At 48.2% G+C, this 16,982-nt stretch overlaps 1 protein-coding gene and 1 non-coding gene across 2 annotated transcripts in view; one reads left to right on the top strand and one right to left on the bottom strand.

The window, feature by feature from the left end:
• Positions 1-1,350: 1,350 nt before the first annotated feature.
• Positions 1,351-1,424, top strand: TRNAM-CAU. Its single transcript has one exon. It is a non-coding gene; the product is annotated as a tRNA-Met (tRNA).
• A 10,360-nt stretch (positions 1,425-11,784) lies between these two features.
• Positions 11,785-16,982, bottom strand: part of LOC103601993 (chromosome unknown open reading frame, human C2orf61) — a 46,744-nt gene continuing 41,546 nt past the window's right edge. The window contains exons 6-7 of the mRNA XM_008586397.1: positions 14,586-14,690; positions 11,785-11,907 (exon numbers count right to left, since the gene is read on the bottom strand). Of these exons, the coding sequence (XP_008584619.1) occupies positions 11,791-11,907; positions 14,586-14,690 (222 nt within the window). The 3' untranslated portion in view covers positions 11,785-11,790. The remainder of the gene's footprint in view (positions 11,908-14,585; positions 14,691-16,982) is intronic.

The following is a 16,982-nucleotide window of genomic DNA, read 5'->3' as shown; positions in this document are numbered from 1 at the left end:
TGAGGGTTGCGATCCGTTGCCGGACACGGAAAAAGACAAAAAGACAAAAAAAAAAAAGAAGCATGGAAAGGGTGGGCAGGGGCTGCCCTGGTTCATCATGGCTCTGAGGGTTGCGATCCGTTGCCGGACACGGAAAAAGACAAAAAGACAAAAAAAAAAAGAAGCATGGAAAGGGTGGGCAGGGGCTGCCCTGGTTCATCATGGCTCCGTCTTCCTTGTAGGGGGAGGGCTGTTGGAGACCCCTCTCCACACCACACTGGCTCAGCACAGCACGTCCTGAGGGGCTTCCCAAGAGAGCCAGTGCCTGCTGGCCCTTCCCACACAGGCCGGGGCCACCACGGAGGATGCCAGGTCCTTTGTCTCTTGGTTGAAGGATCTCTCTTTGTGTATGTGTGTATATAAATATATATATATATGATAGAGATCTATTTTTTCTGCTATTCTGTTAGAAAAAAAAATAAAAAGCAAATGCTGTTGATTTACCTCAGGGTGCCCAAAGATGTTGGTGTTCAATTCTTTTTCTTTTTTTTTGAATTGAGACATAATTGATTACACATATTTATAGGGTACAGAGTTGACTGTCAGTATTTGTGTACAATATGTGATGGTCAAATCAATATTATTAGCATGTTTCACCATTACAAATTGTAATTATTCTTTGTGTCCCTTACCCAGTTACTCCCTAACCCCCATCCCCCTCTCCACATCCACTTCTTGGTGATAGGAAGGGCACTGGATACATTTTGACTTTAAGTGCTCCCTTGCTGGAAGTCACAGAGGGCTGGGCCAAGTTGCTGACAGCGACTTTGCAGATTGAATAAAGAGACCCTTGACGGGGAAGCAGGCTGTCTGAAGCAGCGTGTTCATTCATCCAGTACCCAACCTTGGAACCAGCCATGAGCTGGGCCCTGGAGAAGAGGGGCGTTGCAGGAGGAGAGGCCAGAGAAGTCATCAGAGCCAAGGCCTGGGCCACACAGCTCTGGAGGGGCTGTGGAGGAGGCCTGGGAGAGGGGCCCTCTAAGAAGGTTTGGATTTGGGCTGGTGTTGCCAGGTGAGAGTGGATGAACCGTCAGGGTTTGGAGAGGGTGCTGAGGATAGGCCAAAGCCTGGCGGTGGGTAGGAGGAGGTCCAGGCAGGCCTGAGCCCCCTGCTGCTTCCAGGGCACAGGTGGGAGTAGCTGAACGGGAGACTAACCCTCGGGCATTGCTGATGGAGCACTTGCAGCATGCAGGAGAGGAGTAGGGGGAGGACCCCGGCCATGTCCTGATGGGCCCCTTCTGCCAAGAAGTCCACACCAGTACTCCCCACTAAATAAATTATACCACATGCCAATAGACTCTGTCTAGGGCTGGCCGGTTAGCTCAGTTGGTTAGAGCATGGTGCTCATAACACCAAGGTCCTGGGTTCAATCCCTGTACCAGCTAGCCAACAAAAATACAACAAACAAATAGTCAAAACGTGCATCAAAAAATTTTGAAGAATGATGTAAATTTACGCAGAAGCTCTATTTTCTTCATGTACCCCAAGGGATCACCTACTGTACCCCCAAGGCTGCAGCCACCCCACTTTGAAGACAGCTGCCCTGAGGCTTCCCCTAGACCAGGTCTGGTCTAGACAGAGCCTCCCGCTCCCCAGGCCTCCGGCAGCCTGGCCGCCTCCACCTCCGCCTCAGCCCTGCGCTGGGGCTACGGCACAGCCTTGCTGTCCCCGTGAGGAAGGGCTTCTCTTCTGCTGTGATCTTTTAAGGTAACACATTCACAAACTCTATTGATGAACAATTGGTATCAAATTACTTGTCACATGCCCTAACCCCCAGTTCATGGCCCCCTTGGGCAAGAATTAAAGGCCACCTCAGGCCACAGGTGATATTACATCGTCTGCCAGCCTGAGAGAGAGGTCTAGAAAGCTCATCCTACAGGGAAAGGAACGGAGGGAATGTGGAGAGAGGGAGGCTCAGGCTTCCTGTTCCTGGCCAGGGTCTTGCCATGCTGACCTTAAATTGGTCAAATGTTGGAAAGTTGGGCCGTGGTGGAGACCTGCTGAACCCCAGGCATCTCCTGACCCCAGGCCCCAGGCTGCAGACACTGTGCTCACACAGACCCTCACTACAGAGCAAGGGAGCCAGCTCCCGTGTCTAAACCCATCATGCCAGGACAGGACCTAGAGTCTAGGGACAAGACTTGGGGCTGCCCTATTACCCCCATGGACCTTCAGCCCACCTGCCATTTTCCAGGACACAGCCCCACTGCTCACTTGGGTATCTGCAGGCATAAATATGAACGGAATTTCAGCCACCACCACCCGGTCTCCTTTCTGGTCCCAAAGTGCTCATTGCTGCCTTTGAACCCCCACCTGGCACTCAGCTGTCGTCACTGTGCAAATATCTCTTGGTCTTGGGAAGCCTCTGGCTAAACCAACCTCTCTCTCATTTGCCCAGACCATGCTGCCAGCTTGATGCAAGCCACAGTCAGGGAGCCTCCTGCCTAAGTGGCCTTGGGGCTCACCCACATGGTACTAACGGAAGGATCCTGGGAGGCTAGGGATCTCCTGACAGAAGAATCGTGCTGTCCCCTGCCAAACATTCCTTAGAATTTTCATCAGGCTCTTTCAATTATGAAGAATAGAGATCACTGGAGGTAAACTCAAGGAAAGAGACAACAGGGTGCTCCCTGGAGACCCATGGACCCTGAGTGTGCCTGTTCCTGTTGGCCCTGCATATCCCCAGAGAGAGGCCACCTCGGCTTCCCTGCACCATCACCTTGTGCACCTGGAGACTGGCCTGTGGGTGGTGGGGAGGTGGATTCCAGAATCTCACCCGCTGCGTCCATCTGTGGCACACGTGTCAACCCAGGGAACATGTGCACCCAGACTGGAATCAGAGCAAGCCTGGAGAGACTCTTGCTGAAGAGGTGCAGCTCTGACACCTGCGGGAGTCCCTTCCCTGCATGAAGATCAAGAGCACAGATGGCGTCCCCACCACCTGGGCAATCCCCCATCACTCTGACTGGGATGTTTTGTTCAGCTTGGGCCCAGAAGGAAGAAGCTATCACGAACTGCCTTTCTCCCATCTTGTCCCTGCAAGCCCACAACTCACTGCCCCACCCATCACGAGGCCCAGGGCTCAGTGGCTCTGGGTGGTAATATGCTGCCTGGTACACACACCCCACCCTGAGAGCACTCTGCCATGGGTGCAAGGGCTTTGGACAGCCTGGCCCAGTGCAAGCTGGGCACAAGCCCACAGAGGCCCCTGCAGGCTGTGCTGGGCCTTCTCCATATAAATAGCTTCTCTTCTGAGCTGGGAGCTATTCTCTCCTGGGGCCTTGCCCTCTTTCCTTCCTCCTCCTTCTTCCTCCTGTGAGGCCATCAGGTGTCCTGTGGCCTCGAGGAGCCATGCCATCTGCTGTGGATTGAATGTACTCCCAAAACTCATTGAAGCTTGACCCCATTGTAACAGTGCTAAGAGGGTGGGAAATCTGATTATAGTATTTGAAAGATGGGGCCTTTAAGAGGTGATTAGATTGTGAGGACTGTGCCCTAGTGAATGGATTGATTCATTCATGGAGTAATGGACATGGTTCTGATGAGTGAGAAGGTTAGCTCTCTTTTGCTCAGGCCATTCTGGCTATGGGACACCCTGCATTGCTATAGAGTCACCACTGAGAACAAGGCTCTCACCAGAGGCACTCCCAGGACTGTGGACTTCCCAGCCTCCAAAACTGTAAGAAATAAATTTTGTTTCTTTATAAATTACCAGTTTCAGGCATTCTATAAGCCATGGAAATGGACTAATACACCTTCCCATGTCCATCCAGACCCTGCAAGAACTCTTTCCAGAATTCCTTCTGGGGGCTCACTCCTTGCCCCTTGTCCTTCAGGATCCAGTTCCCACACCTTCTAGAAGCCCTCCCTCACCTGCCTCCCACCACTCACCTTATGGGGCCCTTAGGATCTGTCAGAACACCCAGTGCAGATCCTGTGGGTTCTGCTTTCTGGGATAGCCCCACATCCCACACACCTGGGCTCAGCCACACTTCTGTGTGCCCCCATGAGTGGAGCACCAGCTGAGTTCCAGGGAGGTCCTCCTGCTGAGGGGAGGCTTGGGGAATAAATGTGGAGTGAAGCCACCTTGTCCCCACCCACAGGCTGACCTTGGTCTTCCCTCTCTGGCCAGGTGGACTTGCCCAACCCACACGCCATCCCAGTGCTTTACCCTCGTGGTGTCTGGGAGGGGGCCTCTGCAAAGAAGTTACAGCCCTCCTGAGTCTATTATGGCTGCTTAAGGGCCTGCAATTGGTCCCAATTTTATTTGCTTAATAAATTTACACATATATTTAATCCTATTCTATAAATTAAATTACTTTAGAAATATTCATCTTCACTATTAGGATCTTTATCAAGACACTGGGGTACTTGGGACATTGGACACGATATTTAGAACCTTCATTTTTCTGTCCATCCAAGTTGTTTAAGACAGGGCACTTTTTAAATCGTTTTATAATGTAGCCACCAGAGATTTTATCTGGAGCCATAAGTAAAACATTGGAAGAGTTTTCAACTCCATTCTCCATAATGCAACTTTTAACTGGATTGCTTTTTAAGTCATCTATAGAGTTTGTTTATAATATCTAGCACGTTGTAACCATAGATCAAACCTCCGGGAATTGTTTCTAAATCAGTTCAGAATTTCTTTACCTCCTTTTTTTAAAAAAAATAATTTCATCAGATGATTTCTGTCAGCATCCAACACCAGCAACAACTGGGGTTATTCAAGCTAAAAGATCTTCCCTAGTCAGTACTTTGTGGTTCAAAATAATCCAAGGAGCTTCCACATAATTCAAGGTGACTTTATACAAGGCTTCTTTCTATTTCCTGAATGACAGTTGCAAGGGGAAGCCTTCACTTTGTCTTGGAGTACACACAGTATTCCTTGAGCATCTACTATGTACTGTCACTGTGCTAGGCACTAGGAAATTCACCAGTGCCTGTGTAGATCCCAATTCTAGGATCTCGGAGCCCGCAATTCAGCAGTGGCCTCGGCAAGTATGTGAGCTGGAGCACTTGTGAGAGGTACTGCCCAGCCTGGGAAGGTGGGGAGGATGCTTGGAGTTAGCACACCAGGGCCAGGGGTGAGGGCAGTATTTCAGGCAGAACAATGCCTCATTTGCTGTCCCAGCTAAAGGTTAGACAGATGGTATGGTGGGCCAAATGTACCCTAAAGATGTCCACGTCCTAATCCCCAGAACCTGTGGCTATGTTATTTTACGTGGTAAAGAGACTTTGTAAACATTATTAAATTGAAGACTGTGATGGGGAGATTATCTTGGACTAACTGGGTGAGCCCGATGTAATTACAAGGTGCAAATACAAGGCAGGTGGGAGGTTCAGAGTCAGTAACAGGAGACATGAGGATGGAAGCAGCGTTTGCAGCGATACGAGGAAGGGTCCGTGAACAAAGGAGTGCGGGTGGTCTCTAGAAACTGAAGAAGACCAGGAAACCTTCTACCCACAGAGCTTCTAGAGGAATTCCTTGACTTTAGCCCAAGGAAACTGATTTTGGACTTCTGATTTCCAGAACTGTAAGATAAGAAATGTGTGTTGTTTTAAGCAACAAAGGCTGTGTGATCTGTTACAGCAGCCACAGGAAACTAACATAGACAGTCTGGTTAAAGAGCTTCCCCTGGCACAAGGGTGGGCACACGAGAGAGCACCCACAACTCCCCCTCTTCTGAAGGCCTCCATTACCACGCAGGACCTCTGAGTTCTGGGACTTCAGAAAGGGGACAAGGGGGCCATGGCAGCCGTCATCAAGCCCCACACTCCAGGTAACCCACACGGCTCCCCGCGCCCTGCCTCCTGGGTTCAGGCCCCTGCTTGTCTTTCTATCCAGAACAACAGCCACCTGGCAATGCTCCAGGTGCTAACTTCTCCCAGAAAACTTCAGCCATATGCCTTTCTCTTCCCTTAGGACTCAGCCAAGAGCTAAAATGAGTCAATCTCATCTTTGTAGCTGAAGGGTAGCTTCCTAAGGAAGGGACCCTGTCTCCTTAAACTATTAGGATTGTGGGGGACTACCTGCATCCCAGAGCAGAGTTACTGGTAATCGGTACCTCACACTATCTCAGTGGTAGTTCTCATTGGAATCGGGGTAGAAGGCAGTTAAAAAATGCTAGGCCTGAATCCTGACCCAGAGTCTAATGTGTTCTGACTGAGAGCTGCTGGGCACTGAGATTTTTAAAGACTCCCCAGGGGATTCTAAAATGCAAGTTGAATGGCTGAAATTGATTCCAAGCTAAAGCAATCCTAAAAAAGAACAAAGCTGGAGGACTCACACTTCCTGATTTCAAAACTTACTACAAAGCTATAGTAATCAAAGCAGTGTGGTAGTGGCATACAGACAGACATACAGACCAATAGCATAGAACAGAGAGCCAGGAAAGAAGTCCTTGCATCTCATATGGTCAACTGATTTTTGATGAAAGTGCCAAAACCATTCAATGGACCTTTTTAGGAAATGGTGCTGGGAAAACTGGATATTCACATGCATACAAATGAAGTTGGACCCTTACCCAAGACTGTATACAGAATCAACTCAAAATGGATCAAAAGACCTAACTGTAAGACCTAATACAATAAAACTGTTAGAAGAAAACATAGGGCAAGAGCCTCACAACATTAGATCTGGCAAGGATTTCTCAGGTATGACAATGAGGCACAAGCAACAAAAGAAAAAATAGACAAATTTGACTTCATGAAAATTAAAAAATTTTGTGCAGTAAAAGACATTATCAACAGAGTAAAAAGGCAACCCACAGAATGGGAGAGAATATTTGCAAACCATTCATCTGATAAGGAATTAATATACAAAATATATAAAGAACACCTAAAACTCAACAACAGCAACAAAACCCAGTTCAAAAATGGACAGAGGACTCGAATAGACGTTTTTCCAAAGACGACATATAGATGCAGAAAGCACATGAAAAGATGCTCAACATCACTAATCATTAGGGAAATGCAAATCAAAACTACAAGATACCACCCATACCCATTAGGATGGTTACTATCAAAAAACCAGAAAATGGCAAGGGTTGGCAAGGATGTGGAGAAATTGGAACCCTAGCGCACTGCTGGTGTGAATGTAAAATGGTGCAGCTGCTGCAGAAAACAGTATAGCAGTGCCTCAAAAAATTAAAAATAGAATTGCCATATAATCTAGCAATCCCACTCCTGGGTATATACCCAAGAGAGCTGAAAGCAGGGTCTTGAAGAGATATTTGTTCACCCATGTTCACAGTAGCATTATTTGCCTTTTTTTTTTTTTTTTTTTTTTTGGTGGCTGGCTAGTACAGGGATCTGAACCCATGACCTTAGTGCTTTAACGCTGCGCTCTAACCATCTGGGCTAATCTTCCAGCCCTTTCTGTGATAGCTAAAACATGGGAGCAACCCAACTGTTCATTGACATGAATAGATAAGACAATGGGGTACATACTCATACATACAATGGAATATTATTCCACCTTATAAAAGAAGGAAATTCTGACATATGTTATGACATGAATGAACCTTGAAGACATCATCCTAAGTGAAATAAGTCAGTCACGGGCTGAGCCTGTGGCGCACTCGGGAGAGTGTAGCGCTGGGAGTGCAGCAGCGCTCCCGCTGCGGGTTCGGATCCCATATACGGATGACCAGTGCGCTCACAGTGCTCACTGGCTGAGCGCGGTGCGGCCGGTCTCAAAAAAAAAGGAAAAAAAAAAAAAAAAAAAAAAGAAATAAGTCAGTCACAAAAAGACAAATACTGTATAATTCTACTTATATGAGGTACATAGAGTAGTCAAAACATAGAGATGGAAGGTAGAATGGTGGTTGCCAGGTGCTGGGAGGAGGGAGGAATGTAGAGTTCTTGTTTAATGGGTACAAAAGAGTTTTAGTTTGACAAGATGAGAAGAGCGCTGACCGGTTAGCTCAGTTGGCTAGAGCTTGGTGCTAACATCAAGGTCAAGGGTTCGGATCCCTGTAATAGCCAGTTGCCAAAAAGAGAAAGATGGAAAGAGTTCTGGTTCTGGTTGGACAACATTATGAATGTATTTAATAACACTGAACTGTATACTTAAAAATGATTAAGATGGGGGGGGTAGCTGGCCAGTATGGGGATCTGAACCCTTAACCTCGGTGTTATCAGCACCACACTCTTCCTAGCGAGCTTACTGGCAAGCCAAGATGGTAAATTTTATGTGGTTTTACTATAATTAAGAAAAAGAAAAGGAAAGGAAAAGAACCACTGATTCTGAACTTATAGATTTTGAGCCATGTTAGTAGGGCTTCAAAGTAATACTAGGTGTGTGGACCTGAGACCAGGCAGTCCCTTGCTGTAGTAGGTGGCATCAAGCACGTTAAGAGATGCTGCTGGGGGCCGGCCCGTGGCTCACTCGGGAGAGTGTGGTGCTGATAACACCAAGGCCACGGGTTTGGATCCCATATAGGGATGGCCGCTTGGCTCACTGGGTGAGTGTGGTGCTGACAACACCAAGTCAAGGGTTAAGATCCCCTTACTGGTCATCTTTAAAGAAAAAAAAAGAGATACTGCTGGAGACAGAGCCAGTCACCTGAGCAACCTGTGGTCCTCAGCCTCAAAGCCTGTGCCTGCCACTCAGCCTCAGGTCTGGAAGGTATCACCTAAAGGCCCAGGAGCAGTGAGAGGGTGGGAGTGGGGAAGGAGGGAAAGAGGAGGAAAGGAAGGACAAGCTGTCCCCTCAGTGCTGTGACTTTTGACATGCTCTGACTTAATGGAGAGAGAATTTCACATGAAAACAGCACAAGATACTTGCAGCCAAGATAAGACGTTCCCTTTGGTTGGAGCCAAATTCAGAGGGCAGTTGGTGGGGGGGGTGATGGGGGTGGGGAGGAACAGAGGGATGCTCAGGGGAACTAGTGCAGGGACCTAGAGAAGCCAGTGTCACAGCTGTTAATAGGGTGGGCTATTTGAGACCCTGAGGGCAGTGAGGATGGGGGTTCTGGGGGGGCCAAGCCCCCAAATCACAGTAGTTCCTTATATCCACGTGCTCTATGGGTTTGCTAAGCCCTTTTGGACATGTCATTTGATGCACATGACAGTCCCAGCTGCTAGGTGGTAATATCCCAACCTCAGCACCCAACCTCAACATCAACCCAGATCTGTCCAGCCTCTTCTCTTCCTGTTTTGGAAATATTTTTCCAGGTTTAGGCTCGCGGTGGGAAAAAGCCATTCAGAATCCCTCTAGTTTTTCTGGGAAAGCCTCCCCAAACTGTATGAAATACTCTAAGAACACTGAGATACGCCAAAGAGGACAAGTCAAATGTGGCTCTTCTTACCACCTAGGACTTGTGCCAGGTCCTCTGCTAACCCTTAGGGCAGAGTCTCTGTCATCATCCAAAGTAAGAAAGACAGGTCTGAGATACAGGCACCCCCGCTCCAGAAAGGAAGCCCAGCACACGCCAGTGGAGCCAGAGGCAAGGCTTGGTGGATGCCCGTGCGGACACAGAACACAAGGTAGTCCCCCGGCCCTGCCCAATGTTCTCCAGCAGTTTCACTTCCAGCTGAAGTCTCTGCAGGCCCGCAGTCCCCCTTCCTGCAGGCTGGTCAAGACACCTCCCCTTTATATTCTGCAAGGGTCTTCACCTTCTCCTAGGACAGTGGGGAAGTGCCCTCCCCAGTGATTACGCCCCCACAACGCACGCACAGTTGGGCCCTGCAGCCCCGGCCCAAGCTGGCCAACTGGATTCTCCCTCCTAGAATCTGTCACTGGAACCAAGGAGGGCTAGTTACATTCTTTTAGAATGTTGACTTAGGAAATGACATGAGGAGAGGCTGAGGTAGCCACATTTGATTTTATACCCATAAAGGCAGTGAAAATCAGCCTCCAGCTGGAAAAGCAGAGGAGACCGTGGAGCCTGGGGTTGCGGGGGGTCCTGCCAGCCCCTAGCTCACACTCTGACTGGTGAGATGCCCCTAAATACTTACCACACAATCCCCCCTTCCCCTTGCTAGTTTGAGGGGTTCCCTTGATTAAGACATACATGACCCCCTCCCGCTTCTCTCTCCTCCGAGGGCCACTTCCCTGAGTACCAGGTGCCACCTGAGACACTGCTTCCTAGAGAAAACCCCCTCCCTCCATCAGAACCACAGCCCTCACCTTCTGATCATGCAGGGAGCGTCAGCCCCTTGGAGAATCAATCTTGAAACCATCTGCCCAGCAGCCGTCCTCTGATCAAAGGCGGACCAGAGACACCACGGAGACACGGTCTGATCTGGTGCTTTCTGCTCTGGAGGGATGCATCGCGGGAGCTTCCTCCACAGACGTGACACGTGAACACATTCCCCCAGGTGACAGCCTTCCCCCCCGCCCCATTTTAATAAGGGCTCTTAAATCTAGAGAAGAGAGGTTTTTTTCCTCCTTTTAAAACAAAACATAAGCCTTTTGATTTGTTTTTTGTTAGTTTTATTATTATTATTATTATTATGCTTTAAAAAATGGATTCCTTCCAATTAGTTTTCAGTGGCTCTGCGAGCTGCCAAGCCACCAGGCAAAGGATTTGCCCAGCCAGAGCCCCTGCAGCAGAAGGGCTGTGACGGGCCCCGGCCCCCATGCCCTCACTTGCCCCGCCAGCCACTCTCATGGCATTGCACCAGGCTTCCCCTGGCCCCTCCAGCAGGTGTTCGTTGCTGCCTTGGGCCTTTGCCCACCTAGAGTCCCTTGCCCTGACCCTCTTCCCTCTCCTCTCTGTGGATCTTGGCCTCCTGGTCCCTTGGGTGCCGGCCATGCTGCCCTCCTGCATGTGGCCGACCTCCACCTCAGGCTCGCATCCGTCTCCCCCCTCAGAACACTTTCATTGTCACCATCGCTCCTCTGTGCACCCAGTGCAGTGATCTGGCGACTTCCTGTGACCACAGCCTGTCTTCCCATTGGAACTGTCATGGGCATGAGGGCAGCCCCTGAGCTTCAAACCCAGGTAGCTTCTTGGCACACTGTTGACAGCCTTTGCCAAGCTGGGGCTACCCCAACTCCCTTTGTGGCCTCGTCTCCCATTATGACCCTCCTCAGACTCACCCACAGCCTCAATCACCTATATTTCAAATCCCTACCACCCAGCCCCAGCACAGCAGATACTCAAAATACTTTTGTAAACTTGAAACCACAAATACTCACTGGATTGAATCAATATTGTTCTTTTTAGGGAATTGAGAGAGGGAAAGAACCCCATTTTGGGATCCAAGCTCAGCCTGGCCTTGGTTTAATGCCAACCACCCAAGGAAGTCTCTGTGAGGACCATGAGGTCTCACGACCCTACTGCAGTTGAGATCCAGCTAGAGAGACCGAGGCCAGTCAGGGCACAGCCCAGACATATCAGGGCCCTCGGAGATGCTGCAGGAGCAGCCCAGGAGCACTGTCTCTTGGGACAGATCTTTGGCAATAAGCAGAGTGTACATATACTTTATTGCTCAAACCAGGGCACTTTTGAGAGTGAATTGGTAATTATGCTGCGACTATTCCAGATAAGCAGGCAGGATGGTCACCCTGGGCAGTTGATTATGTTCTGAGGTCAAATCTTCCTAAGGAGTAGACAGAACAGAGTTTTCTAAACATAAGAAATTGCTAAAAACTATTCCAGATAAGCAGGCAGGATGGTCACCCTGGGCAGTTGATTATGTTCTGAGGTCAAACCTTCCTAAGGAGTAGACAGAACAGAGTTTTCTAAACATAAGAAATTGCTAAATATCAAAGCAGCTTGACGCTATGATTGTTTTATTTTAAAAGCCAATTGTGTTGTTGAAGAAAAGGCTGTGTTCTCGGCCCATTTTGGCTACAGTTGGGGACTGCTTAGGGAATTGTACAGAAGGTGTATATGCTCCTGGGCCCGGGGTTTTCTGAAAACAGAACAGAAAACAGGGACTGATGAGATGATGACACCGAACCCTCAGGCTCCTGTGCCTAGCTGCTGGCTTAGATGTGGCTGATGAATCCCCCATGGATGGAAACAAGGACCACCCCAGACTGGACTGAGGCCCGCAGGACCCTTGAATTGGAGAGTGTCCTGGGAGCTGAGGCTGTCCCTGTCAGGTGCTCACCACCGGGCTGGAGAGGTGCTGAGAGGACAGGACAAGTCAGTGACCACCTAGACCTGCTGGGAGAGGCAGGGTCACCTCAAGGGACGCTTTCTCCCAAAGGGCACTCACCCAGTCAGTTCCTGTCCCATGGAATGCCGTCTGACCCCTCCCAGTGGTTGGAGAGATTGGAGTCTGAGCCTGGGGGGTCTAACTCAAAAGCCCAAACTGCCCTCTCAAACCCGGGCGTGTTTCAATTGCTGACCCAGTGTAATCAAGTAAGGTGTGTCTCAACCAGGGTCTGTGGACCCCAGGGTCAGAAGTGTTCTCAAGGGACCTACACATTCTAATTTTTAAAAGTCATGTTTTCATTTAGATGAAATCCTTGAAAAATTATTTTACTGATTATTTAAACAAAGCGATAACACCAAGGTCGAGGGTTCGGATCTCCCTACTGGCCAGCTGCCCCCCCAAAAAAAGCCTCTCTTCTGTAGTGATAAAATGCAAACGAATGCCATTTTCATAGACTAAGATTTTCAATTTCTTAGGTGCATGTTTCCCATGCTGGGGTTGCCTGCACATATTTTGAAACCCAAAGGAATTTTTATCTTGGGTCTGTTGAAGAGGCACCAGTGTGGTGGCGAAGGGCTACAAGGGTTTTAGAGTCCAACAGGACTGGGTTCAAGTCCTAGTCCCATCACCAGTGGCTCAGTGTGACCCTGGGCCATGGGCTTCCCTGACGGGGCACAGGACCTTCCTCGTGGAAGGTAATGAAGCTCACTGGAGTCCCTGCAGGACAGACAGCACTTTGCTAGGCCAGCAGCAAGCACTCTACACCTTGGCCACCACCACTATTATTACTCACTGTTACCTACTTGTCATTTCCATCCTTGCAGTTTGTTATCTCTTCAGGAGACAGTGAGAGTGGAAATAGGATTATCCTGAGAGTGGAACAGAGTAGTCAACCCAGAGTGGATGAGATCAGCTGCCTGCAGAAGCTGCTTGCTTTAAATGACAGGATGTTTCCCTTGCCAAAAGCAGAGGAGCTGCCTGGAAATCTAATCAAGTCCTGGCCAAATGTCAAAGGAAGCTGAAGCCTCTATTAGTGCTATTAATGTGGGTGGAACATACATGTGGAATCCTGGAAGGCCAGACCACAGAACAGGAGGTCCAGGGGGCCTGTGCCCACAAGGCCAGCCCTCAGGAGGCTGCCAGTTGTGGCTTAGCCACCTTGAGAACATCCAGCTCAGTGCCCCAGCCCTGTGACCTTCTGGCTGTCCTTGGCTTCCATTAAAATTTCCAATAAGGGAGAGACTCCATAGAGCAGCAGACCCAGACACCAGGTCCTCTTGGTGGATGCTTATAAATTAACACTACACCTTCTGACTTCTTGCTTGGTTTCCTGGGAGTTTGATTAGCACGATGCAGTCTGCCTGAGGATGCTCAGCCCTGCGGGGTCTGACAAACATGTTTTTGGATGATGTGGATGCCGCTAAGGTGTGAGGACCCCCAGCCTCCTGCTGTCAGTCTGTCTGCGATTTTACTGACAGGACCTCCCCAGTATTCCTCCAGATAAAGACCATGTTACTCCAACACTGCAGCCCAGCAGCTCTGGAGCAGGGATTCTGAAGGCCAGGGCATGGGCACCACAGATGGGGCTTGGGGAAGTGATTCGCAGCCCAGACAGAGGCAGTACTAGTCCCTCCTACCCACTGCCCCAACTTCTCTTCCCATCCCCTTGACTCCCCTGGATGGGCCCATTTTCTTACAGGAAGAATTTGTATTTCTGTCTCCCCAGCAATCTCAAATGAGTCTACATACCAGCAAGTCTTGGGGACTTTCAGACTGGGGTGCAGGCTAGGAGTAACAAGGCCATGGGAATTAAAATTCTTTTAACGTTACAAAATGCCGCTCTTGGTAAGCTCTACTTTACGCTTTTGTAATCTTTCTCGATCTTCTCCAGGCCTTTGAGGCTCTCTGCACACTCCCAGAATTCGCTTTCTTTGTATCTCCATGGACTCGAGCCCCATCCCTGTCTGTTCTGAGCCCTCGGGGGCAGGGTGATTGCTCATGCCTTAGGGTTCCATTTGGTTTTATAACAATGTTTCTGTTTCAACGTTTTGCTTCCCCAGGCTCCCAGAAGCCACGCACACAGAGAGTGGCCGTGCGGGACACATGCGCTGTGTGCCTCCATTCATTCCAGGTGTCCCCCGCAAGCATCCAGATCATAACGCTGATGGCTGATTATTGTGCTTGCTGCTTCCAACTGAACCCATAACTCAGCCTCGGTCTTCAGCCTAGAGTCACTGTGAGTCTGAAGCTGGCAGAGGGCCTCCAGGTGTTTTGAGCCCTACCCTCCCTCCTTGACAGGCAACTGTGGACACCAGAACCGTATGGAACTGTAACCCCCTTCCCCCTCCCCCCTGCCCACCACACACATGGAGTCATCCACCCACAACCATAACCACACCTATGGGGTGTCTGTCTTTTACAATACTTACTGAACAGCTGGGCAGGAATCGAGGTACTCTGGACTGAAAACAAGAAGTAATAGAACTTGCTGAAGGTATTTTCAAGTCATAATGACCTGGTCCCGGACCTTCATGCTATAGAACATTTTTTTTAAAAAAAAGGAAAAAGAGAGGGAGTTGTAGAAGGAGTGGCAAAAAAAAAAAAAAAAAAGGAAAAAGAGGGTTTCATTATTACTAATGTTTGATACAGTTTCATGTTTTATTTGCCTTCCACACATAAACAATATGAATCTGTGTGATACAGGAAAATCCCCAGGCTCGAGAGATCTTATTAAGAGGTGATCTGGGAAGATGGGGAATGGGATACCACCTGTCTCACCTGCCCACCTGCCTCAGGCATGACTGTGAGGACTGGAGGAGATCAAGTGACCTATAAAAGTCTCCCCTTGTCCCTGCCCAAGGATAAATTCTCACTTTAAAAAAATCATGTTCCGGGCCGGCCTGGTGGCGCACTGCTACAGTGCGCAGCTTGGGAGCGCGGCGGCGCTCCCACCGAGGGTTCGGATCCCACATACAGACCAGCCGCTCACTGGCTGAGCGAGGTGCGGGCGCAACACCGAGGGTTGCGATCCCGTTGCCAGTCCCGGTCCGGTACAGGCGCGACACTGAGGGTTGCGATCCATTGCCGGTCACGAAAAAAAGACAAAAAGGAAAAAATAATAATAATAAATAAATAAATAAATAAATAAATAAATCATGTTCCTATTGTGAGGAAATTCTTGAAAAAATTATTTTTCCAGTTACAATTATTTTGTCCCCAACACCCATGGGCTCCGTCCCCACGCTCAGGCCCCCTCGTTACATGGGCTTGCTTCACGCCATACCTGACCCTCTGACTGTTAACAGTCACATGCTGCTCTGAGCTGTTAGCTTTATGAAACACACTTACTCTTTCACATAAATGAAATATGCTATCTTGGTCCAAAAAAAGTATTCACAGCATCACTGATATAAGCACAATGCTATGAGATTAACATAAATGAACACAATTAAAAAAGACAAACACTCCAATAGAAAAATTAGCAAAAGGCAATTCACAAAGAGGAAATACAAATGTTCAACGAGAAAATTGGGTGGGGGTGGGGGAGCTTTAACTTCATTAATAACCAAATTAATTCTAACTAAAACAACAAGATTCTTTTTTGGGGGGGTTGTCTAGAAAATTAACAAAGGTTAAGAAAGCACGAAAAGAGGGCTGGCCGGTTGCCCGTTCGGTTAGAGTGCGGTGCGGATAAAACCAAGGTCCAGGGTTCGATCCCTGTACTGGCCAGCTGCCAAAAAAATAATAATAATGAAAAGAGAGAGAGAGGAAGGAAGGAAGGAGGAGGAAAGGGAAGGAGAGGAGCCAAAGCTTTAACCACCAGCATGAGCACTCCTCTATGGTGCTGGGGGAAGCATGAATTCCATCAGCCTTTCTGGAGTGCAATCTGGGAAGATGTGAAATGGCTTGCAAACATATATGCCTATCCGGACAGAGAGAGAAGAAAGGAGAAAGGAGACTGGTTACTGGTTGAGGCAGGAGTTCAGGAGACAAATGATGAGTCCTGAGCCTAGGTGTGGCAGGGAAGTGCAACAGCCCACACACCCGCTGGATGATGCCGACATGATGTTAGCCTTTTTCTTGTTTTCTAGTAATTCACTTTTTTTCCTCTCCCATTTTTCAAATAGCCAGTGCTCATTGCCTCAGAGGTGGACGTGGCAAAAAACAGAAATGAGTCTTTCTGGCATGATGCTTTGGATCTGTTTCTAAATAACGCAGGAATTGAGGGAAGTAGATGGAAGGATAGAGGAAAAAAAAATTGGCCAGGAGTTGATCATTGTTGAATGAGTATGTGAGGGTTCGATGTAGTATTTAAGTTGTTTATATTTTTTAAGTTTTTAAAGTACAAAGTTTAAAAGAATGTATGTTTATTATTTTCACCCAGCCATCCCATTTGTGGGCATTCATCCTAAGAAACAATTGAGAATGTGTATAAATATTTAGCCACAGAAACATTCACTGTAACATTGTTTCCAAAAGTGAAATATTGGAAATAAACTAAATGACCAACGATGTGTGCCTAGTTAAATAAACTGTGATTCTTCCATCCAGCCGTCCAGTGTTGATGAACTTTTATAGACATAAAAGCTATTCCAAAATAGCATTAAGTAAAAAAAATGCAAGCTTAAAAGATGTTCATAAAGAAGCTTGGAACGGAATTATTCCAGGGTGTTCACTGACAGTAGTTTTCTCCAGGTGGTGGCATGTTGAGTAAAAAGGGGAAAAAAAATATATATATATATAAATTTATTTATATATAGATAAATAAATATGGAAATTGGGTAAAGGAAAAAAGGGAGTAGAAAAAAGGATAAAGCCTGCAGGAA

Source organism: Galeopterus variegatus, unplaced genomic scaffold (assembly GCF_000696425.1).
Source record: "Galeopterus variegatus unplaced genomic scaffold, G_variegatus-3.0.2 Scaffold3974, whole genome shotgun sequence".
Lineage (NCBI taxonomy): Eukaryota > Metazoa > Chordata > Mammalia > Dermoptera > Cynocephalidae > Galeopterus > Galeopterus variegatus.
This window is presented reverse-complemented; position numbering and strand designations above follow the sequence as displayed.